The sequence below is a fragment of the Tribolium castaneum genome, chromosome 3, assembly GCF_031307605.1.
Source record: "Tribolium castaneum strain GA2 chromosome 3, icTriCast1.1, whole genome shotgun sequence".
NCBI classification, from domain to species: domain Eukaryota; kingdom Metazoa; phylum Arthropoda; class Insecta; order Coleoptera; family Tenebrionidae; genus Tribolium; species Tribolium castaneum.
The window spans coordinates 19,894,218-19,911,397 of NC_087396.1; the positions used below are offsets into that span (position 1 = coordinate 19,894,218).

A 17,180-nucleotide genomic window follows, 5' to 3' on the forward strand; every position below is an offset into this window, starting at 1 on the left:
ATTGACCGTTTTAATATGAACGATGCGAGAACATGTAATACACCAGCTGATCCAAACGCGATATTGTCGCAATCCGATCCAAACGAACCCAAGAACAATGACGTGCTATTTCCTTACCGAGAAGCAATTGGATGTTTAATGTTCGCCGCAATTTCCGCGCGTCCCGATATTATGTACGCGGTAAATGTAGTGAGTCGTTACCAAAACAATCCAACAATCGCTCACGTAAACGCCGTGAAACGGATCTTCAAATATTTAAAAGGGACTAAGGAGCTGGGAATCCTCTACAACAACTCCGGTAAACTCATCGGATACTCGGATGCCGATTATGCGAACGACATCGATTCCAGGAAGTCGACAAGCGGCTTCGTTTTCAAACTGGGAGACGGCGCCATCACCTGGTGTAGCCGTCGTCAAAGGTGCATCTCCCTATCTACAACGGAGGCCGAGTACGTGGCAGCTTCGGAAGCTACCAAGGAAGCAGTGTGGATAAGTGGCCTCTTAAGTGAAGTGGGTGAAAAGTGCGGTGGTGTCGCTTTGTGCGTTGACAACCAATCAGCGATTAAGCTTGTTAAAAATCCAATGTTTCATAAACGCACTAAGCATATCGATGTCCGATATCACTTTGTACGTGAGAAATATGAAAATGGAGATATTGTCTTGAAATATGTACCATCGACTGAACAAGTCGCCGATGTGTTTACTAAAGCATTATGTTATGCGAAATTTAATGTTTTTGTTTTGAATTTGGGAATGTTGTTCATTAGTCCCACTGTGTAATTTTTGTTTGTTTGCTTCTTGTATTTTGTTCTGATGTACTCTAATTAACGTAAGTTGTTTAAAAAAATTGTAACAAATTCCGGCAGAATACGGGGGAGTGTTGGGAATTACATTGTATTCAGACGCGAATTTGTGCCCTGCGAGTGCTTGTTGTTAGTGCGCATGTTCGGCTTCAGATGAAGATGAAGGATCCTCGAGAGAGAGTAAGAGTTGATGTGCAGTCGCCGACGTATAGACTCGCAACTCTCGGTTATTGTTTCCAATTCTTTCCTGCCCGTTCCATTAATATATTAACCGTATTATCAACCGTGTTTCAATACTACCTACCACTGCTCGACCACCACCACAACAAGAAAGACTAGATATTTTTCAGTACTAGATCATTTTATTACAAGGAAATTCGTGCAATTTACAAATTTTAGATTTGACCCAAACCCAACAATACAGGACAGTTTTTGGGTCATGATCATCGGTTTCACAGTAAATTTGATTGGTCTTACTTGTGTCGACCAAATTTATGTTCAGAAGATGCGGTCGCTGCGCACTTTTAAAGAGGCCTCAAAGTTAGTAATTTTTCTGAACATTTGCTACGTTAATTATTGAATAGAGCATTTGTTTGTTTCTTGTTAGGAAATTTTCTTGTCATCGTAATTTATGTTATGCTTGGATTGACAATGTATGCTAGATATGCAAACTGCGACCCCTTTAGAGCTGGTTTAATAGCATCTCCAGATCAGTTACTACCCTATTTTGTCCTTGACGTTGGAAAAATTGTCCCAGGTGTGCCCGGAATTTTCGTCGCTTCAATTTTTAGCTCAAGTTTAAGGTCGAGATACAAACTTCCACATACAATTTATTCAAAAATTTTTGTAGTGTTCAATCAGCAATGCTAAATTCTGTCGCTGCTTCTCTTTACTCAGATATACTTAGTAAATTTTTGGGGAACATCTCGGAACGCAAAGCCGGCAATATTCTAAAACTCACTGTTCTTGGAGTAGGAACTGCGTGCACTCTTCTAGTTTTCGTGATTCATCAAACGGGGACAATATTTGGTTTTATTTTAATTTTATTAGGAATAACGTGTGGACCAGTTTTAGGATTATTTTCCGCCGGACTTATTTTTCCGAAAATTAACGCAACCGTAAGTTTGAAAAATATAATAATTTTATTTAATAAATTCATATTAGGGTGCATTTTATGGAACTGTGTTAGCTCTTTGTGTAGGATTAAGTATAGCTTGTCCTGCTACGTACTATCGAATGAATAATATGATAAAACGTCCCATAAAACCACTTTCAACCAGTGGATGTTTTGTATTCAACCAAACTGCGCCAGCTAGCTCTTGGTTGAATGAAACTATGAAGTTAGTTCGTTAACGTTTTATTTTATTTGTTTCAAGTTTTATTTTTTTTAGTAGTCCAGCGGCTTCATATCAGCCACCATTCATATTTCGAATTTCCTATTTTTATTTTTCCACTATTTGTGTCGGTATAACTATAATTTCAGCTTTAGTTATCAGTTATGTAACAAACAAAAACGATCCAGTAGTACAAAGGGAACTTATCAGTCCCATTAGTCGATTTTTATTAGATAAGAAAGAAAATGAACGTCACAAATCTGTGAAATACTCGAATGTCGATAAAATTTTAGTCAGTTCCAGGGAATAACTTTTTTTGTAATAAATGTAAGGGGATTTTTTTAGTTCAGTTATTTGCTTTATATTGGTCTTATGACGTTAATACCTATTTTTAAATAAAAGTGAATTCAAGTTACACTAAGTAACCAAGTTTTTTATTACAATATTACAGCTAATTTGTCGTTTGTCTGTAGGTAGATACAGTAGTAATAATAAATAATCACGTAATATTGAATTTTTGTCACGAACATAAAATGAATCGAGGAAGATGATCAGGTTATTTGAAATCGTAATTTGAAACATTATGCAACCAACATTATACGCAATTTCATTCCTTCAAAATACTACATTCCGGGCTATTTTTCTTTTTACAGAAAAATAAAATTACTTGGGGAAAAATAAAAAATCAAAATACTGTGATAGGCATTTATTGTAAAAATTATTGTCCAATAATCCAGAGCATATTAACCCCCGCCCTGCCCAAATTAACTCTTCCTAACATTCCATGCTCTTGCTTGTTCACATGATACAGAAAGAATAAAATACTGTGAAATAAATTATTGTAACCCTGAAACATTTATTTAGTTTTTACTTCCCTACATAAATTTGTAAGTACCTTGACCATTTCATAGATCGTTTCTCCCACAATTACTCGAAAATGTGGCGGTTTTTCAGTCACTTGTTGTATAAAAAGACTGTTGGGTGTTAGAGTCGGGACTTTATCCTTGCTTTTGATGTAATAAAGACCACTGAAAGGTTTTGTGTCTGGCATACTTGGGAGTGGCATTAGCTGGGTATCCAAATATGACGCAAACAAGTGCATTATGATCTAAAAATACGAAATGACTTTACACAAAAACAGATTTTAGGGTAATTACGGCTGAATCAGTGGGGAGTGAATCATCCCAGTCTTTCCCATTGTAGCCGCTCCCCCCACTCCACTTAAAATCACTCATGCAGCCCCCTTTGGCCAACTCTCTTATCCGTTTTTCCAAATATTCTTGGTTAGAGGTGACTTCCAAGAACGGTATCAGGGTTGGTAGACTTGGAATAAAATGGGTAACATGTGCGACTTGTGCAGTCTTTCTCAGCCTGTCTAACCCCACTTGGCCAATTTTAATATCCGTCAGTCCATGTTTCTCAAAAGATTCATTAATATTATCAAATTCTTTGATCAGTCTTTCTAAAATGGTTTGGGAAATCCATTTGCGTAAATTCTCGTTCCACTGTGTTAAAGACACTATGTCAATATTAAGCCTCGACCAGTGAGCCAAAGCGGACGTTTGGAAAGCTGTAGGCGAACTTTTATTTTCAATTATATTTTTCGGACTACTTGAATTGAGATTAGCTAAAAAAATGTGTTAACAAAAACTAAAAGACGAAATTAAAAACTGACTAGGTGATTGTGTGGCTAGTTGATAAGTACAACGTTTCAAAAAACTGGACATGTCTTTGGCCGTTTTCGTCACAGGGTGGCTCCAAAACGAACTCAACAAATTTGAAGGTTGTTGCGTCTGGTTGTTCAAATTTTTAACACTTGTGTTAGCTTCGAACTCTTTTAAATACGTATCTAAGTCTTTTTCGTCTTGGATAAATTCGATCCCCGATGTGTCCCTATATTGAATGGGGCTGTTGGAAGAAAATGAGGAAGGCGAAGGGCCAGAAACTACTTTATGATAAGTCCAAGAAGGTGATGATAATGAGTAATTTAAACCTGAAATATTTTTTGTATCGTTTTGAGTTGCTGATTTAACAACTCACTGTCATTGGGAGTGGACCTCCAGCTGTTCGCAGTCATGTTCATCGGAGTGCTGGACAGTGGCGAACTTGGAGGACTAGGACTATTTGAAAACGAATGTGAAGGTGTTTGAGCTGTTGGCGCATGTAACTTATCAACAACTTTAAAATTTGGGTCTAAAAAACATAATTAACACTCCCCTTTTTCTAAGTTCCGCACCCAAACCTGAATCACTGATTCCTAACAGTTTCTTCTGCTCCAAAGTGATTGGTATTTGCTCATGATTGAAATTTGAGATCATAATTTTTGCAGCATAGTACAAGAGATTTATGCTTACTATCAGAACGAACGCATATTTGATATAGTCGTAAATATCAGTGTACAAAGGACATGAATTTGCTCTAAAAACACAGTTATGGGAAAAAGAAGGTTAAGTGAGCAGTTTGTTACATATCATAAAGAAGGACTGCAAGTATAAGGAGGTTCACGGAGCCCCAGATGAAGCTTTTACGCACAGTTCGCCGTGTTTTATTCACGGAAAGGCTCCGTTCTAGTGCAAAAGAGTTGTTTAAAACGTTACGATTTGGTCTAAAAATAATCAGCTGTTTTTCTTAATACTGATGGTTTTTTACTTACGTGCACACACTCATGCTTCTCACTATTGTCTATTCACGTACACAAAAGTTTCATTAATTTTTCATACTAGTTTAACATCAAACACCGGTCCCACAAAATTAAAAACGTAACCTCAATTCCGAAAACGCGCGCATCTGCTCATATAATCCTACGCGCATAGAGTCTTATAATATGTAACAACTAAAATAATAATTTAATTAATTAATAATAATTTATTAATTTAACACAAACTATAGTAGAGTCATTAATAATACTAATGTGATTGTTATTAAAGCGAGTGCTAGAATGGTAAAATGTAGGTAAAAAACTCGAACTTTACGTTTATTTGAAGTTTTTGCTCTTTGGAGCCTTTGCTACACCAGGATAAGGCGGGAAAAAAAAGGTCGCATAAAATTACAAATCTTTATTTTTAATATAGCAAACAACACTATTTCTTGAACTTCTCCACGGTTTCTCCACGTCGTCGTTTATTCAAAGCGTTTCTAGGATCGTAAATTTCAAACCAATCGTCATCTTTTCTATTGGCGTCTTTTGCCAAGACTGGGTTTTTGTCCTGGAAGCACAGTCTGTGCTTCAACCACGCTTGTTCTTCCTCATTGTCTTCTTCATTCTCTTCCCCGTCTTTCATTGACTGTATCTTCTTTTTGAACTTTTCCAACAAATTCAAAGTGAACTGTTCTCTCCCAGCTCCCTTTTTAGGTAATGCGTCTTTTTTATTTTTGTATTTATCGAACTCGTCTTTGTACTCTTGTATTGTCTTGTCTTCTTGGACCTTCTTCTCGGTTGCAATTATGTCCTCTTCCTTCTTTTTCAACTTATTTTTATGGTATTCCTTTTTAACGTTCTGGATTTCTTTTTGGATCTCCTCACTGTAAATAAATTAATCGAAAATAGAAAAATAATTAATAGTCACTCACAATTGTTTTTTCTTTTTCTCGCGCCTCTCTTCCTCTAGGAATGACTCATATGTATCTATCGGTTCCGCCGTTGTTGTGGAAGTTGGTACAGGTTTTTTGTGTTCTCTTTTTAGTTTCTTTCTGATGCTCTCTAACTGTTCTTCTGGATTAACTTCTTCCACGTCATCATTCTCCTCATCTACGTCCTCCGTTTTAGAGCTCAATTTGGGATCATCTTCAATTAAATTTAATTAAAACATTTCCACACCAATTATTTGAACTGTGTACCTAACACATCGTGTGTGGATTTGCCTTTGCCCACAAACTTTTCATTGACCCTCGTTGACTCTTCCTCATCTTCCTCAGCCTCTTCCCCAAACGACAATAACTTAAAATTCCTACAACAATGATTTTACAACAAATTACACAAAATATTTGACTGACTTGACTCCTGGCTTTTTCTCTTTCTTTTTCTTCTCCTTCACCTCAACCTGTCTAAGCCTGGGTTGGATGTCGGCAAATGGATTGTTCAAAACTTCCGTTTTAATGATTTTGTGAGGGTAGATCGGCCTTTCGTCCCTTATTAACCCATCCTCAAGCTTGAGCATATTAAAAATCGTGTCTCCGGTAATTTTCCCAAAAATCGTGTGTTTGTCTTGCAATTCGGGAGTCGCCCCCAGGGTGAAGAAAAACTGAGACCCGTTGTCGTCCTTGCCCCCGTTGGCCATCGCAAGCAACCCTCTTCGCGTAAAGCGGAGTCTTTGGTGAAACTCATCTTTGAAGGGCTCTCCATAGATTGACTCTCCGCCTGTACCGTCACCATTTGGGTCACCCCCTTGGGCTATAAAGCCCTTAACAACCCTGTGGAAGATAGTGTTGTCGTAATAGCCCTCAAGGCACAATTGTATGAAGTTGCGGCAGGTTTTTGGCGTTTCTTTTGCCCACAATTCGACGTCTATGTCACCAACTGTTGTTTTCAACAACACCTGAGACGAAAAATTTGATTGTAGTGTTCGTAAGACGAACGATTAAATACCTTTCCCGAAGTTGGGGGCTCCAAAATATAAACACTACTCATTTTTAAAACTTTAGAATGTTTATTATATTTTGACAAGTGTCAAAGAATGAGGTTAAGCTACGAAGTTTGGTTGTGTTTAAAGTGCCAAGCTTCGCCACCTTAGTCACAATTTAAAATTTGGTTTTTCAAATTTTGTTCTTAAAAAAAATACAAATTCAAAGTCATGGTTTTGTGTATGAATTGAGTTCAGTTTTTTTCAAATACTTCACTGTTTTAATTGTTTCATAACAATTTTTTTTTCAATAGGATAAATAAGGAAATAAACGAAGGAGCGCCAGATGCTATTATTATCTTTTTATTTTAAGATTTGAATAAATACGTATAATAGTAAGAATTGCGCGACAATAAAGAATTAAAAAAACAATGAGGTCAAATTTAAATTTTCTGGAATTGGACTTGAACTTTCCCCTTTATCGTTAGTTTTCCACATGGTGACAGTGAAAAATAATCGGAAAGTGAAAACTAAAACAGATTAGGCAGTAACTAATTGTTGTTTATTTTGTGTTATACTTATGATATCAATATTGTCTGTCTATCGCAGACTTATCTAAATCAAACGTTCTCCAGATTAGAACTAAACGCTTGTTGAATTAAATATATTGTCAAACTGTGTTAGCTTAAAAGTGAACTCGAAATTCAAGTACTTGTGTCCAACTAAAATTAGAATTAGTTCTCGACTAAAAGCGGGGAGAATCACCATTGAGCCACAGCGCGCGTTTCACGCAAGATAAAGAAATCCAATGATAAAAGTTTACAGAAAATTCTCACAGATAAGTGTTGGTATTATAAATATGAGTATACACCTGTCTGCGAGGACTTCCTAAACGTGTGAATATTATGTTATTGTTGTTTGGTCGCGGAGAGATATGTTGGAGTCTGGAACTTTAGTTGAAGGTAAATATAGCTGATTTATTTGCCCAAATGTTTAGAGAATCGGCTCAAATTGTTATCAATTTAATTAACATAATATAAACAATTTCGAAAATTTGTTATTGTTATAATTGGGTCAGAACATGCAATGAACTTGGACTGTAAAGAGCGTTTTTGTGAGTGTGTTTGCAATGGAAGTATGTGGCACAAGTGCGATACAAATGAAAATTTTTACGGTTTTACAAGGTAATGCGCGAATTTTTTCGGCGGAATTATTCTCCGGACTTTGGCTTGACAGGTTGGCATTATTTCAAGAGAATTATTTTATTGTGCGTTTTAAAATTAAACTCTTTTCTCATAGCATTGTCTTCGGACGAGTTATCAGTCTTATCGCCCAATTAACATGCATATAATTAAACTCATTCTCATCAAACACTATTTTGTTCAATATAAAGTATTTCTTGGAGAGAATTAAAATCGTTTTGTAGCATGTTTGAAATGAAATTTATTTTTTTATTGTACATATTTTACGGTGTTTAATTGTTTGTATTTACGGCTTTTTGTTTTATTTACGACAACGTAATATTTATTTTTTAATAATTCTGGTGGCATGTGGCAAGATGTTAATAGAATTTCAGGGTCAGTTTGAATTTATTAACCAAATAACCAAAATAAAAAACTAAAATACTACTGTGGTAGGTACTATTATTTTTACAATTTCAAAAACTAGATCCGGCTTCAAATACCCACGTATTTGGTGTCAAAAATAACTAATAATGGAAAAATAATCTCGTCCTCAATCCCACCAATTTTTAAATCGATTAGAATTATTATTAAGACTTGATTTACGCAGGATCTTTGTCAAATATTGATTGATTGGCCACGTCTTTGTACCTCTGCAAAAATACGTATCGAATTATCACTGTAATTATAAATTACAAAACAAATATTAAACACTGATAACAGAGTTCTGGATGAGTAGACCTGACATGAACCTCTGCATAAAAATAAGAAATATTTTTCTAATAATTTGATCAAAGTTTCAAACTTTTCCAACTAATTAATAAGTTACATAAAATTATGTTGCTTGATATTTATAGTGACTTAAATCAAGATAATTAGAGATATTAGATAACTAAATGGAGCTCTTCGAAGACTCTTTGTTTATCAACTGTATCATATTTAGTTAATTTTCGTGAGAAAACATAGTTTCACAATAGATAATGGACAAACTTAGAGTAAATATAAAATAATAGCAACAGCAGATCATCGACCGTAACAAAACAAATTGTTCGGAAAAAACCAACACATCATAACAGACATATTGATATAAATTTTAGCTGAGTTGAACTATGCATAAATATTGTTTCAAATATTTTAACATTAGATAAGATTTCTTGGAAAACTCTTATTAGACGAAAAATAGTTTTTTTAATATTTAAAAACTTGATAAATTAAATGCATAAATGTAGCTTCATTAATTTAAATTAATAATTTGATATTCTAGCCAAGGATGATACACATTGTGGATTTGTAAGAATTGTGCCAAGCTCTTCCCAGAAATTTTAAGTGATTAGTTATCAAACTGGTTTAAACTGAGACTGGTATTTGATTCTATTTTACGCTTTATCTGTGTATTTTATTCACAATGAATATTGTACATTTTTAATAAGGCTAAGACTATTAAGAAATAATGCTAATAAAACTGATAAAAAACAATGGTTTATTATGCATTATTTGAACGTTTAAAGTATTTGGAAAAATTTTTGCAACTAAATCTTTGTTTGACTGCTTGGCTATTGCCAAATATAAATTTGTTATCGCTTTTTAATTTGGAGCAACAACTAATCGTATCAGGAACCCAATTTATCACAAGGTGTGCGAAGTTTTGCAAATTACGTCAAAGCGGTGTAAAATAATTGGTTAATGTTTTAATCTGTACCCTGCAATATTGACGCACTTATATAAGTTGTTTAATTTTGTCCCAGACTAAAGTCCAGTTATTTCTTTTGTAAGACGAGATAAAACTTGCATTGGAGTAAACCAAGGTGATTTTGTTTACAGAGTGTCCTTTAAAAAATCACAGTCAGTGCAAAAAGCGTCCAACGACCCTAAAAGGCCCATTCCGTTTAGTCAGACTATGTGTATTGGGCATTTTTCTCCCAAGTTTACTGATAGCGCTTCCTCTTTATATGAGATACCATGTCTACGGTCACCAACTTTATCCTTTGGCAATGTCAGACATGAGGCTTTTGGATAACAAGGTTTCAACAACTTGGTGTCAAGTAAATAGCCACTTGCTCCGAACAATGAAACCAATTAACATTTTTTAGAGACAATTAGTAAAAGTCAACACAACTTTCAATGCATTCCTGTTAAACAATCCACCCACTTTATCATCCCAATTAAAACCATTGACAATGGTTCGCCATTTAAAGCTAGAAGATGATACGAAGGAATACTGGGGGTTCTACCTCTTGCAAGGCTCTTCCGTGACAGTCTCGACCTGTGTAAGGTACAAACAGCTTAAGCGTTTATCTTTGAGTACTAATTTGCCTCCAGATGGCCTGGCGCCTCTTTAATTGTGATCAGAGGCCACAAACACTTACACGAATGTGCCTACATTGGCGACAACTCCTCGGAAGAACTCGACGAATTGATGAAAGCAATTCAGGAAAAAAGTTACGTCCCGCCTAAACCCAAGCCCAAACATAACACCACTCGCACTAACGAGCCCGAAATGATGAAACGGCACAGGCCAGACGTGAAATTTCACCACCCTGTTCACAAAAACAGCAGCGAAAGCCACACCATTAAAAAAGCAGTGGACGAAGCCGACATCACTGATCCCAAAATGCTGCAACCGATTTTAGATTCTCTTCAAGTGAAAACGAAGAAGAAACATAAACCTACACCTGAGGAGAACCACATGCACGTCCACAGAAATTCCACAATTGCCAAAGACGAGACCAAAAATATCAAAATAGAGGCACCACATTTCGGGAAAACTCAGTCCCAAGAGGCGCTCGATGATATCGTTCAGAGGTTGCAAGGGCTGGGTAACAAAACCAATTCGATTTTGGATCGGCTTAATGAGAAGTTTAAAAATGAAGGTGGTAACGAAACGAATGAGCAAAAGTTTGATGTGAAAGGGAGGCATTATTCAAAACCTGCCGTTAGTTTTGACGAAAATATCGACAGAGCGAGAAGACGCAGGCAAATTACGATTTCGAACGCCATGAAGTCGAATTTTACGGAAGATGATGAGGAGCGGAATTTAGCAATGGAAGAAGTGAGTAATTGTTACTTTTCTCATGGATTGCAATTTTTTTAATCTTTAATAATTAGTACACAACCAACCTATGAAGTTAGAAAAATAACCAAGGTGTTAACAGGCAACATTTTTTTTTTATATTTATGGTTTTGTATGTACCAAAACCATAAATATAAACATAAAAAAACGTCAAAAAACAATTACTTGTCTGTATTTTTGCAAATCTTATTTTTTTTGGAAAGTTTAGGGTTGGTTTATAAAAGCATTATTAATTTAATCTCTAATTAAATGCCTGATTATCTGATCATCTCATTTACGAAATTAACTTTTGCCATCGCTTTAAATTTTGAGGTTTCTATAAATCGGGATTTTTTTTTTGGTTTTCTTACAATGATTCTTAATCTGGGTTCCTCGGACCATTGGAGGTTTAAAATTAATTCATAACTCTTTTATTTTGACTATTTAAAAGCAGAAATAATACACATGTATTATCTTTATGAAAAAAGACGCGTTTTTTAAGAGAATTTTATTGAAGAATATTACAAGAATAAGTTTTAATATTTACATTTTTGGTTGATTTTGTTTGCTTATTATTGACTTATTCTTCAACAGGAATCAGTTTTTTAGAGAAAAAAATTATTAGCTTTCACAGAAACAAATTTTTTATTGATTAATGTTCTTTCTCTGTTGAATAACTAGTTCCACATAACGATCGATTTGTTAAATAAAGATCTGTCTGATTTAAGAAAAATTCATAAATATTAACACATAGGACCAATATACAGAAGCGTCATTAATTTAATTTGAAATCAAATGCGTGATTAACTGATCACGTGACTAAATTGAAGCAGTTTGGTTGGAGAATTCGAGTTGTTAACTTTTAACAACGAATTAAATATTAACAGAGCTTTCATAAAACGGCTCTTAATTACAAAAAATGGCTTCTTTTGTTCACTGTTTTTTTATAGAATTGTTTACGTTCTGTTGCATTTAACAAAAACTTTTTTTATTTTAAGAGAGGCAGAAAGTTGCAAAAATGGATCTAATTTTTCTCGCTTTAACTTATTTGCCAATGAAAATCTCTTTTATTAAAAAAAATTTTGCTTAGCCAAATATCGCAAATTAGGACAATTTGTTAATAATATCTTATTTCAAAGATTTTTTATCGATACAGGAAGTCGCAAAACAAATTCAAAGTTTGTTTTATTCCGTATATTTTGTCTGGCTAATTGCTCTTAATAAAAAATAATTGCATTTACGCAAAAATATTTTATGAAATGAATTATTTTAACTTGTTTCATTGAATCCGGCCTGTTTATTTATGTTCTGCAGTATGCAAAAAGTTTAACTTTTCAGCCTAGTTTTCAGGTTATTTTGACCGATTTAACTTATTTTTCAATACGAATAATTAGTTTCTGCTCAACAATCTAGCTTTTTTTATTTAAGGGTTTTGTCCCCGATGGGATAGCCGACCACAGAGGCACAGTTAATGAAACAACTCTGAACGACTACAGTAACAGCGAATTTTGGTCATCTTTTTCAAGCTCTGAGGAGGCTCTTTTAAATTGTGCTGGTTTAATTCTCAATCTTCCACTCACGCCACATCACAAGTGTGTCCCAGAATTGACGGAAGAGCAAGCCGAAGAAACGTATCTTGCAAATACCATCACTTACCAGTAATGCTAGTTTTTGTTATAATTTTTTTTTTTTGATAATTTAATTTATTTTCGCAGAGTTCCTGTGAATGGTTACTACTTTTTCGTCTTCAACAGTGAAAATGAGGTACAACCGAACTACATCCGCGTCCAATTCCACCTAAATAAGGCCGTTTATAACGTTTCAAACGCCGTATCGACTTGCTTGAACAGTTCCGCCGCTTGTGCGATGGACCTGAAGTTTTTCTCCTCGGAAAAACTGGTGATGGAACTACCAGTTAAAGAAAATGGGAATCTTTGGAATGAAGAATTCGTTGTGGTATCTGAGTGTGAACCACGAACCGCTATTTATGCAATATGTGTGATTGCTGTACCTGTTCTTGTGATACTTTTTGCATTTTCGTGATGAATAAAAGATTTTTAGATTTTTGCGTTTTGTTTTATTTCATGGGAACCTTCTTCTTTAATCCTGAGCATAATTTGTCGGACACGCGTTTTTAATCCCTCTTCGAAATTAATTGAGCCGGGCGGCGAGAAGATCGGATTACTGATTAAAATATTAAGGGTGAATCTTTAAGCGCATCAGCGGATTTTTTGGTGATAAAACGCAATTTTTGCAAATTTCAAGCACAAAATATTTAATAATCAATTCACAATTCCAGTAACGAGTTTCAATGTTTCGTTATCTACTTGACTACATAATCTTTTAGGAAGGATAACAGATAAAGTAGGTTGAGTCCTTTGGGACTATTGACAGAGTGACAAAGGCATCATCCCCTGTTGACTTGTGCCCCTCCCTAATTTAGCCTGCCATAGGGATGCGTCAAAACAACTTTTGTTGTCACATTAAGCTCGAGTGATCATGAAAATTGAATTAGACGCGTGATTTAAATCGACTCTGATGACTGTGAGAATTTATCTACCTCTCGTCAAAACTTTTATTTCTAAAATGATGCAATCGCGAAAATTCGACTGGGGACTGTTTGATTTCTTTGTGTAAAAAACCATAATGAATAAAAAGTCACCGAAGGTGGTTCCCAGCACGTTTTATTTATAAGGGTGTTTTGGCCACGTGCGCATGCCACACGACCTAATATGCCCATAAAAAGCATATTAGCTTTGAGCTAAAATCGGGGATCAAAAGTGATTGTAATCTCAGTTTTTTTCATTTATGACGAAATGTGTTTTAATATTTTGCCGGTTTGTGGGTGGTATTTCAATAATATTGTCTGATACGGTATTGAGGCTTTACGATGTAATGGATCGACCCTTAGAGAGTCGGAGGAGGGAGACATTGCATTTGGGGGCGGTTCTAGCGTTATCTCGCAGTTGCAGGTATGTTTGACTTTACACTTGGAAAAACATCAATTGTGGACTTAGTGGGAATAAGCAGGGCCGTCCTTAGGCCAAAATCAATAGTGGTATGGTGTCCAATTTTAATTTTTACTGATGAAATAAACAATTGAAGCGAAAAACGAATATCAGTTAAAAATGCATAATTAATTCTGTTTTTGCAAACTAAAATTTTGCGAAACGTTTTACGACAAATTGTAAAACACAAACTCAGTTAAAATAATAAATCTTTTAGTACCTTGTAATAATTCTGTAGGCTTAAGACAATAAAAGTGATTTGCATGTATGAAATTCAAGGATAATTTAAGTAACCTTAAGATTAGAATCTTAAGAGAAAGTAATAATATTTCGCCCGTTTTTTGAGACTATTTTAGGAAGGTAAGTAACATTCTAACATTTCCTCAAATTCCTATAAATTGCTGGATAAATTACTTCAATAAGTATGATTACTTTCATCATATTTTTAATTGATATTATAGAAAATTCTGTCTTAAACCTGTGGCATACATTTTCGCATTTCGTATTTTTTCTCAATTTTAAATAATGGTAAAGGATTATCTAAGGCCGTAAATAAGTGAATAAGTAAATTTTTATAGTGGAATGTTTCGTTTTTAGGTATTATATTTATTTCTTAATCTTAGCTGATTTAACAAAATGCTTCATACTCTCAATACTGCTCGTTTCTTCGCTTGCTCTTAGAATTTTTAGAACTCGACTTAGGACTACACACTTTACCTTTTTTGGCAGAAAAAAGTAGCTTATTTGTCCTATTACAAGATTTAGTAGATTTAGTAGTGGAAGAAACTAACAGTAACTCGACAGTAACATGTGTTGCCTACTGACAGACAAGTTAAAAATTTCGTTTCACTCTGAAGAAGAATGAAAAAGATTGTCTCAGAAAAAATGATTTATATTGGATTTGTATAGTCATTACCTTTTTGAAAATATAAAGAAATATTCAATAATATAGTTATTTTGTGGGCCCCGTATCAAATTTTCGGGGAGGGTCTTTCGATAAATAAAGAAAAACATTTGGATTTACGAAAAATTTGTAAAAATAAGCAAACAACAAATGGTGGCATAACTGCGAATTACGGAAACGCAATGGTTTAAAATATTAAAAATATTTATTCGTAAAACAAATGCGACGAAAAATATTAAGTGTTACAAGCACTGCTTGTAAAAATAAGGCAAAAATTGACGGAAAAAGTGTCTAAAAAAATAGAAAAAATTTACAAAATTACACAAAATAATAATAATAGTAATAATAATAATAATAATAATAATAGTAGTAGTAGTAGTAATAATAATAATAATAGTAGTAATAATAATAATAATAATAATAATAATAATAATAATGATTCGGCTAGCACTACAATTTTTTTTTTAAAGTTGTAGTTCCGACCCTAATTATGATTTTGTATTAATTTTAGGTGTAGAATCCGTAGAATAAATAATTTTAGTTCTAATAAATCGTGAGGTGTGTCTGTGATAATCGATCAAAAAATGAAATGAAAATTTACATTCTGAAAAAAATTATGGAAGCTTTTGGGCGTAACTAATTGCTTTCGTTGCTTTTTTACTATAACAACGTAAGAATTAATAATTAGGACAAACTCGTATATGTATAAAGAATAAAACTTGGATGAACAAACTTTAATAAAATCACTTCGGAAGAGACATATTTTTTCTTTATTCCATTACCTTCAATTAATTATTTTGTAACTTGAAACTGAAACTAATTTAGTACGTGGGTGTAAATAAATTGCCGGTTTCATAAACAATATAATTGACTAGTCTTGTATACAGGAATTTGAAACCAACAATAAATTATTGTGTTTTTTATACTTTGCACTACAAAGTTAGCATGACTATTAAATTTGCAGGCGAATAAAGACCAAGACAGGTTTCGTTCCATTTATTTTTTACATTACCATGATTCAAAATAATCGCAACCTCGCCAGATAACCAAACCGCAATTGGCTTCCTGCCGTTGTTATTTTTCATTGTCGTCACAAAAATCCTTGCACCCTTACACACAATCGGGGTGGAGCTCCAGCCAGCTTCCCGCCTATTTTCCCAACTCATTGGTCCACGCGGGGGTGGCTGCTGCGGGAGATAACACTCTCGGATATGTGCCGATATTGTAGCTTTGATCATTTCCGTTGCAACTTCCACGATAATTAGCTGTTCTCTTTCCGACAATTAATTCAAACCGTGATTTGTGGTCAAGTGCGAATGTGAACAGTTGGTGTAATGGTGAGTAATGCGGTTTCGGTGGCTCCCAGGAGATTTCCCATGACAATGCACCTCCTAGCCCATGATAACCGACCTGGAGTGGGCCCCGGACGGGGACAACACGGACTACAGCGCCTCCTCATCCCCCGTAGTGAGGCGGCCCCCGCAGAACCCCGACCCGGACTCGCTCTCCGACGAGGACGACTTCTCCGACGAGTTCTCGGTCATCGACAGCGACGACGAGAAGCAGCGGGCCTTTCCGCCGCATCACGTGCTCCAGGTGGGCAAACCCCGGTAAAAATGCCACGCTATTGTAACAGTTGCAGACCCCGGTGGAAATCCCGACTCGGGGAGTGGTCAAAAAAATCTTCACAAACAGCAGAGAGCGCTGGAGGCAGCAGAACGTAAGTGGAGCGTTTGCCGAGTTGCGAAAGCTCGTCCCGACCCATCCGCCCGATAAGAAGTTGTCCAAGAACGAAATTTTACGCATGGCAATTAGGTGCGAACGTTTGCGAAATTTATGTGATTTTTATTTGGTAACGTTAGGTATATAAGGCTGTTGAGCAACGTTTTGGAATGGCAACAGACCCATGAAGGTCCCATCCAGGTGAAATGCGAGGACTCTCTCTTTATTAGCCGCCATCCGGCCATTTCCGGGCAGCAGGCGTTACGCATGAGGGCACGTCTCCGGAGAGGTGCTTTACCATCTCAGCCGCTTCCTCTCTGCGACAGGAATGGGAATAACCTCCTGATGATCGCGCCCAACAACCACCTGCCCCTGCGGAAAATGAGCGTCTTCATCGACATCAGTGCCAGGACCAACGGCAAAATAAAAATCGAGCAGGAAGACGCGTCGAAGGAGAAGGACGCGGAAAATAAAGACAAGCAGCATTCCAAAGAATAAGACATGTAGTACCTAACTTAGTACCTGTACAATTTTGTAATTACTTCCCCCAAATAAACGTTTGTGCAATAACTTCGCATTCTTGCCCGAAAACAATACCACGTCCTCTTATCGCGGGCCTG

The 17,180-nt window shown here is 35.5% G+C and overlaps 4 protein-coding genes across 7 annotated transcripts; 2 read left to right on the top strand and 2 right to left on the bottom strand.

Moving 5' to 3' along the window:
* Window positions 1-2,828: 2,828 nt before the first annotated feature.
* Window positions 2,829-4,933, bottom strand: LOC658595 (uncharacterized protein). Its single transcript, XM_008197296.3, has 8 exons — window positions 4,791-4,933; window positions 4,605-4,742; window positions 4,380-4,555; window positions 4,178-4,330; window positions 3,813-4,130; window positions 3,295-3,764; window positions 3,033-3,245; window positions 2,829-2,984 (listed from the first exon to the last, which is right to left on the bottom strand). Exons 1-8 carry the CDS (start codon window positions 4,802-4,804, stop codon window positions 2,856-2,858), a joined length of 1,611 nt encoding a protein of 536 aa, XP_008195518.1. The 5' UTR covers window positions 4,805-4,933; the 3' UTR covers window positions 2,829-2,855.
* A 245-nt stretch (window positions 4,934-5,178) lies between these two features.
* Window positions 5,179-6,868, bottom strand: LOC658516 (uncharacterized protein). The gene is made up of 5 exons (XM_964899.4): window positions 6,723-6,868; window positions 6,131-6,672; window positions 5,975-6,084; window positions 5,708-5,921; window positions 5,179-5,659 (listed from the first exon to the last, which is right to left on the bottom strand). Exons 1-5 carry the CDS (start codon window positions 6,762-6,764, stop codon window positions 5,218-5,220), a joined length of 1,350 nt encoding a protein of 449 aa, XP_969992.1. The 5' UTR covers window positions 6,765-6,868; the 3' UTR covers window positions 5,179-5,217.
* A 370-nt stretch (window positions 6,869-7,238) lies between these two features.
* Window positions 7,239-12,992, top strand: LOC658443 (uncharacterized). Of its 3 annotated transcripts, none has more exons than XM_008197295.3 (6): window positions 7,239-7,658; window positions 9,699-9,919; window positions 9,968-10,149; window positions 10,197-10,926; window positions 12,355-12,584; window positions 12,642-12,992. In XM_008197295.3, the coding sequence occupies exons 1-6, from the start codon at window positions 7,631-7,633 to the stop codon at window positions 12,967-12,969; spliced, it is 1,719 nt and encodes a 572-aa protein (XP_008195517.1). In that variant the 5' UTR covers window positions 7,239-7,630; the 3' UTR covers window positions 12,970-12,992. The 3 variants fall into 3 exon arrangements, with proteins under 3 accessions (XP_008195517.1, XP_008195516.1, XP_064211500.1); XM_008197294.3 differs by lacking the exon at window positions 7,239-7,658 and adding an exon at window positions 7,741-7,880; XM_064355430.1 differs by lacking the exon at window positions 7,239-7,658 and adding an exon at window positions 7,869-7,932.
* A 2,648-nt stretch (window positions 12,993-15,640) lies between these two features.
* On the top strand, window positions 15,641-17,130 carry HLH3B (Helix loop helix protein 3B). Of its 2 annotated transcripts, none has more exons than XM_015981501.2 (4): window positions 15,641-16,175; window positions 16,234-16,434; window positions 16,475-16,653; window positions 16,701-17,130. In XM_015981501.2, the coding sequence occupies exons 1-4, from the start codon at window positions 16,173-16,175 to the stop codon at window positions 17,056-17,058; spliced, it is 741 nt and encodes a 246-aa protein (XP_015836987.1). In that variant the 5' UTR covers window positions 15,641-16,172; the 3' UTR covers window positions 17,059-17,130. The 2 variants fall into 2 exon arrangements, with proteins under 2 accessions (XP_015836987.1, XP_008195515.1); XM_008197293.3 differs by having other exon boundaries at window positions 15,650-16,175; window positions 16,481-16,653.
* Window positions 17,131-17,180: the final 50 nt, after the last annotated feature.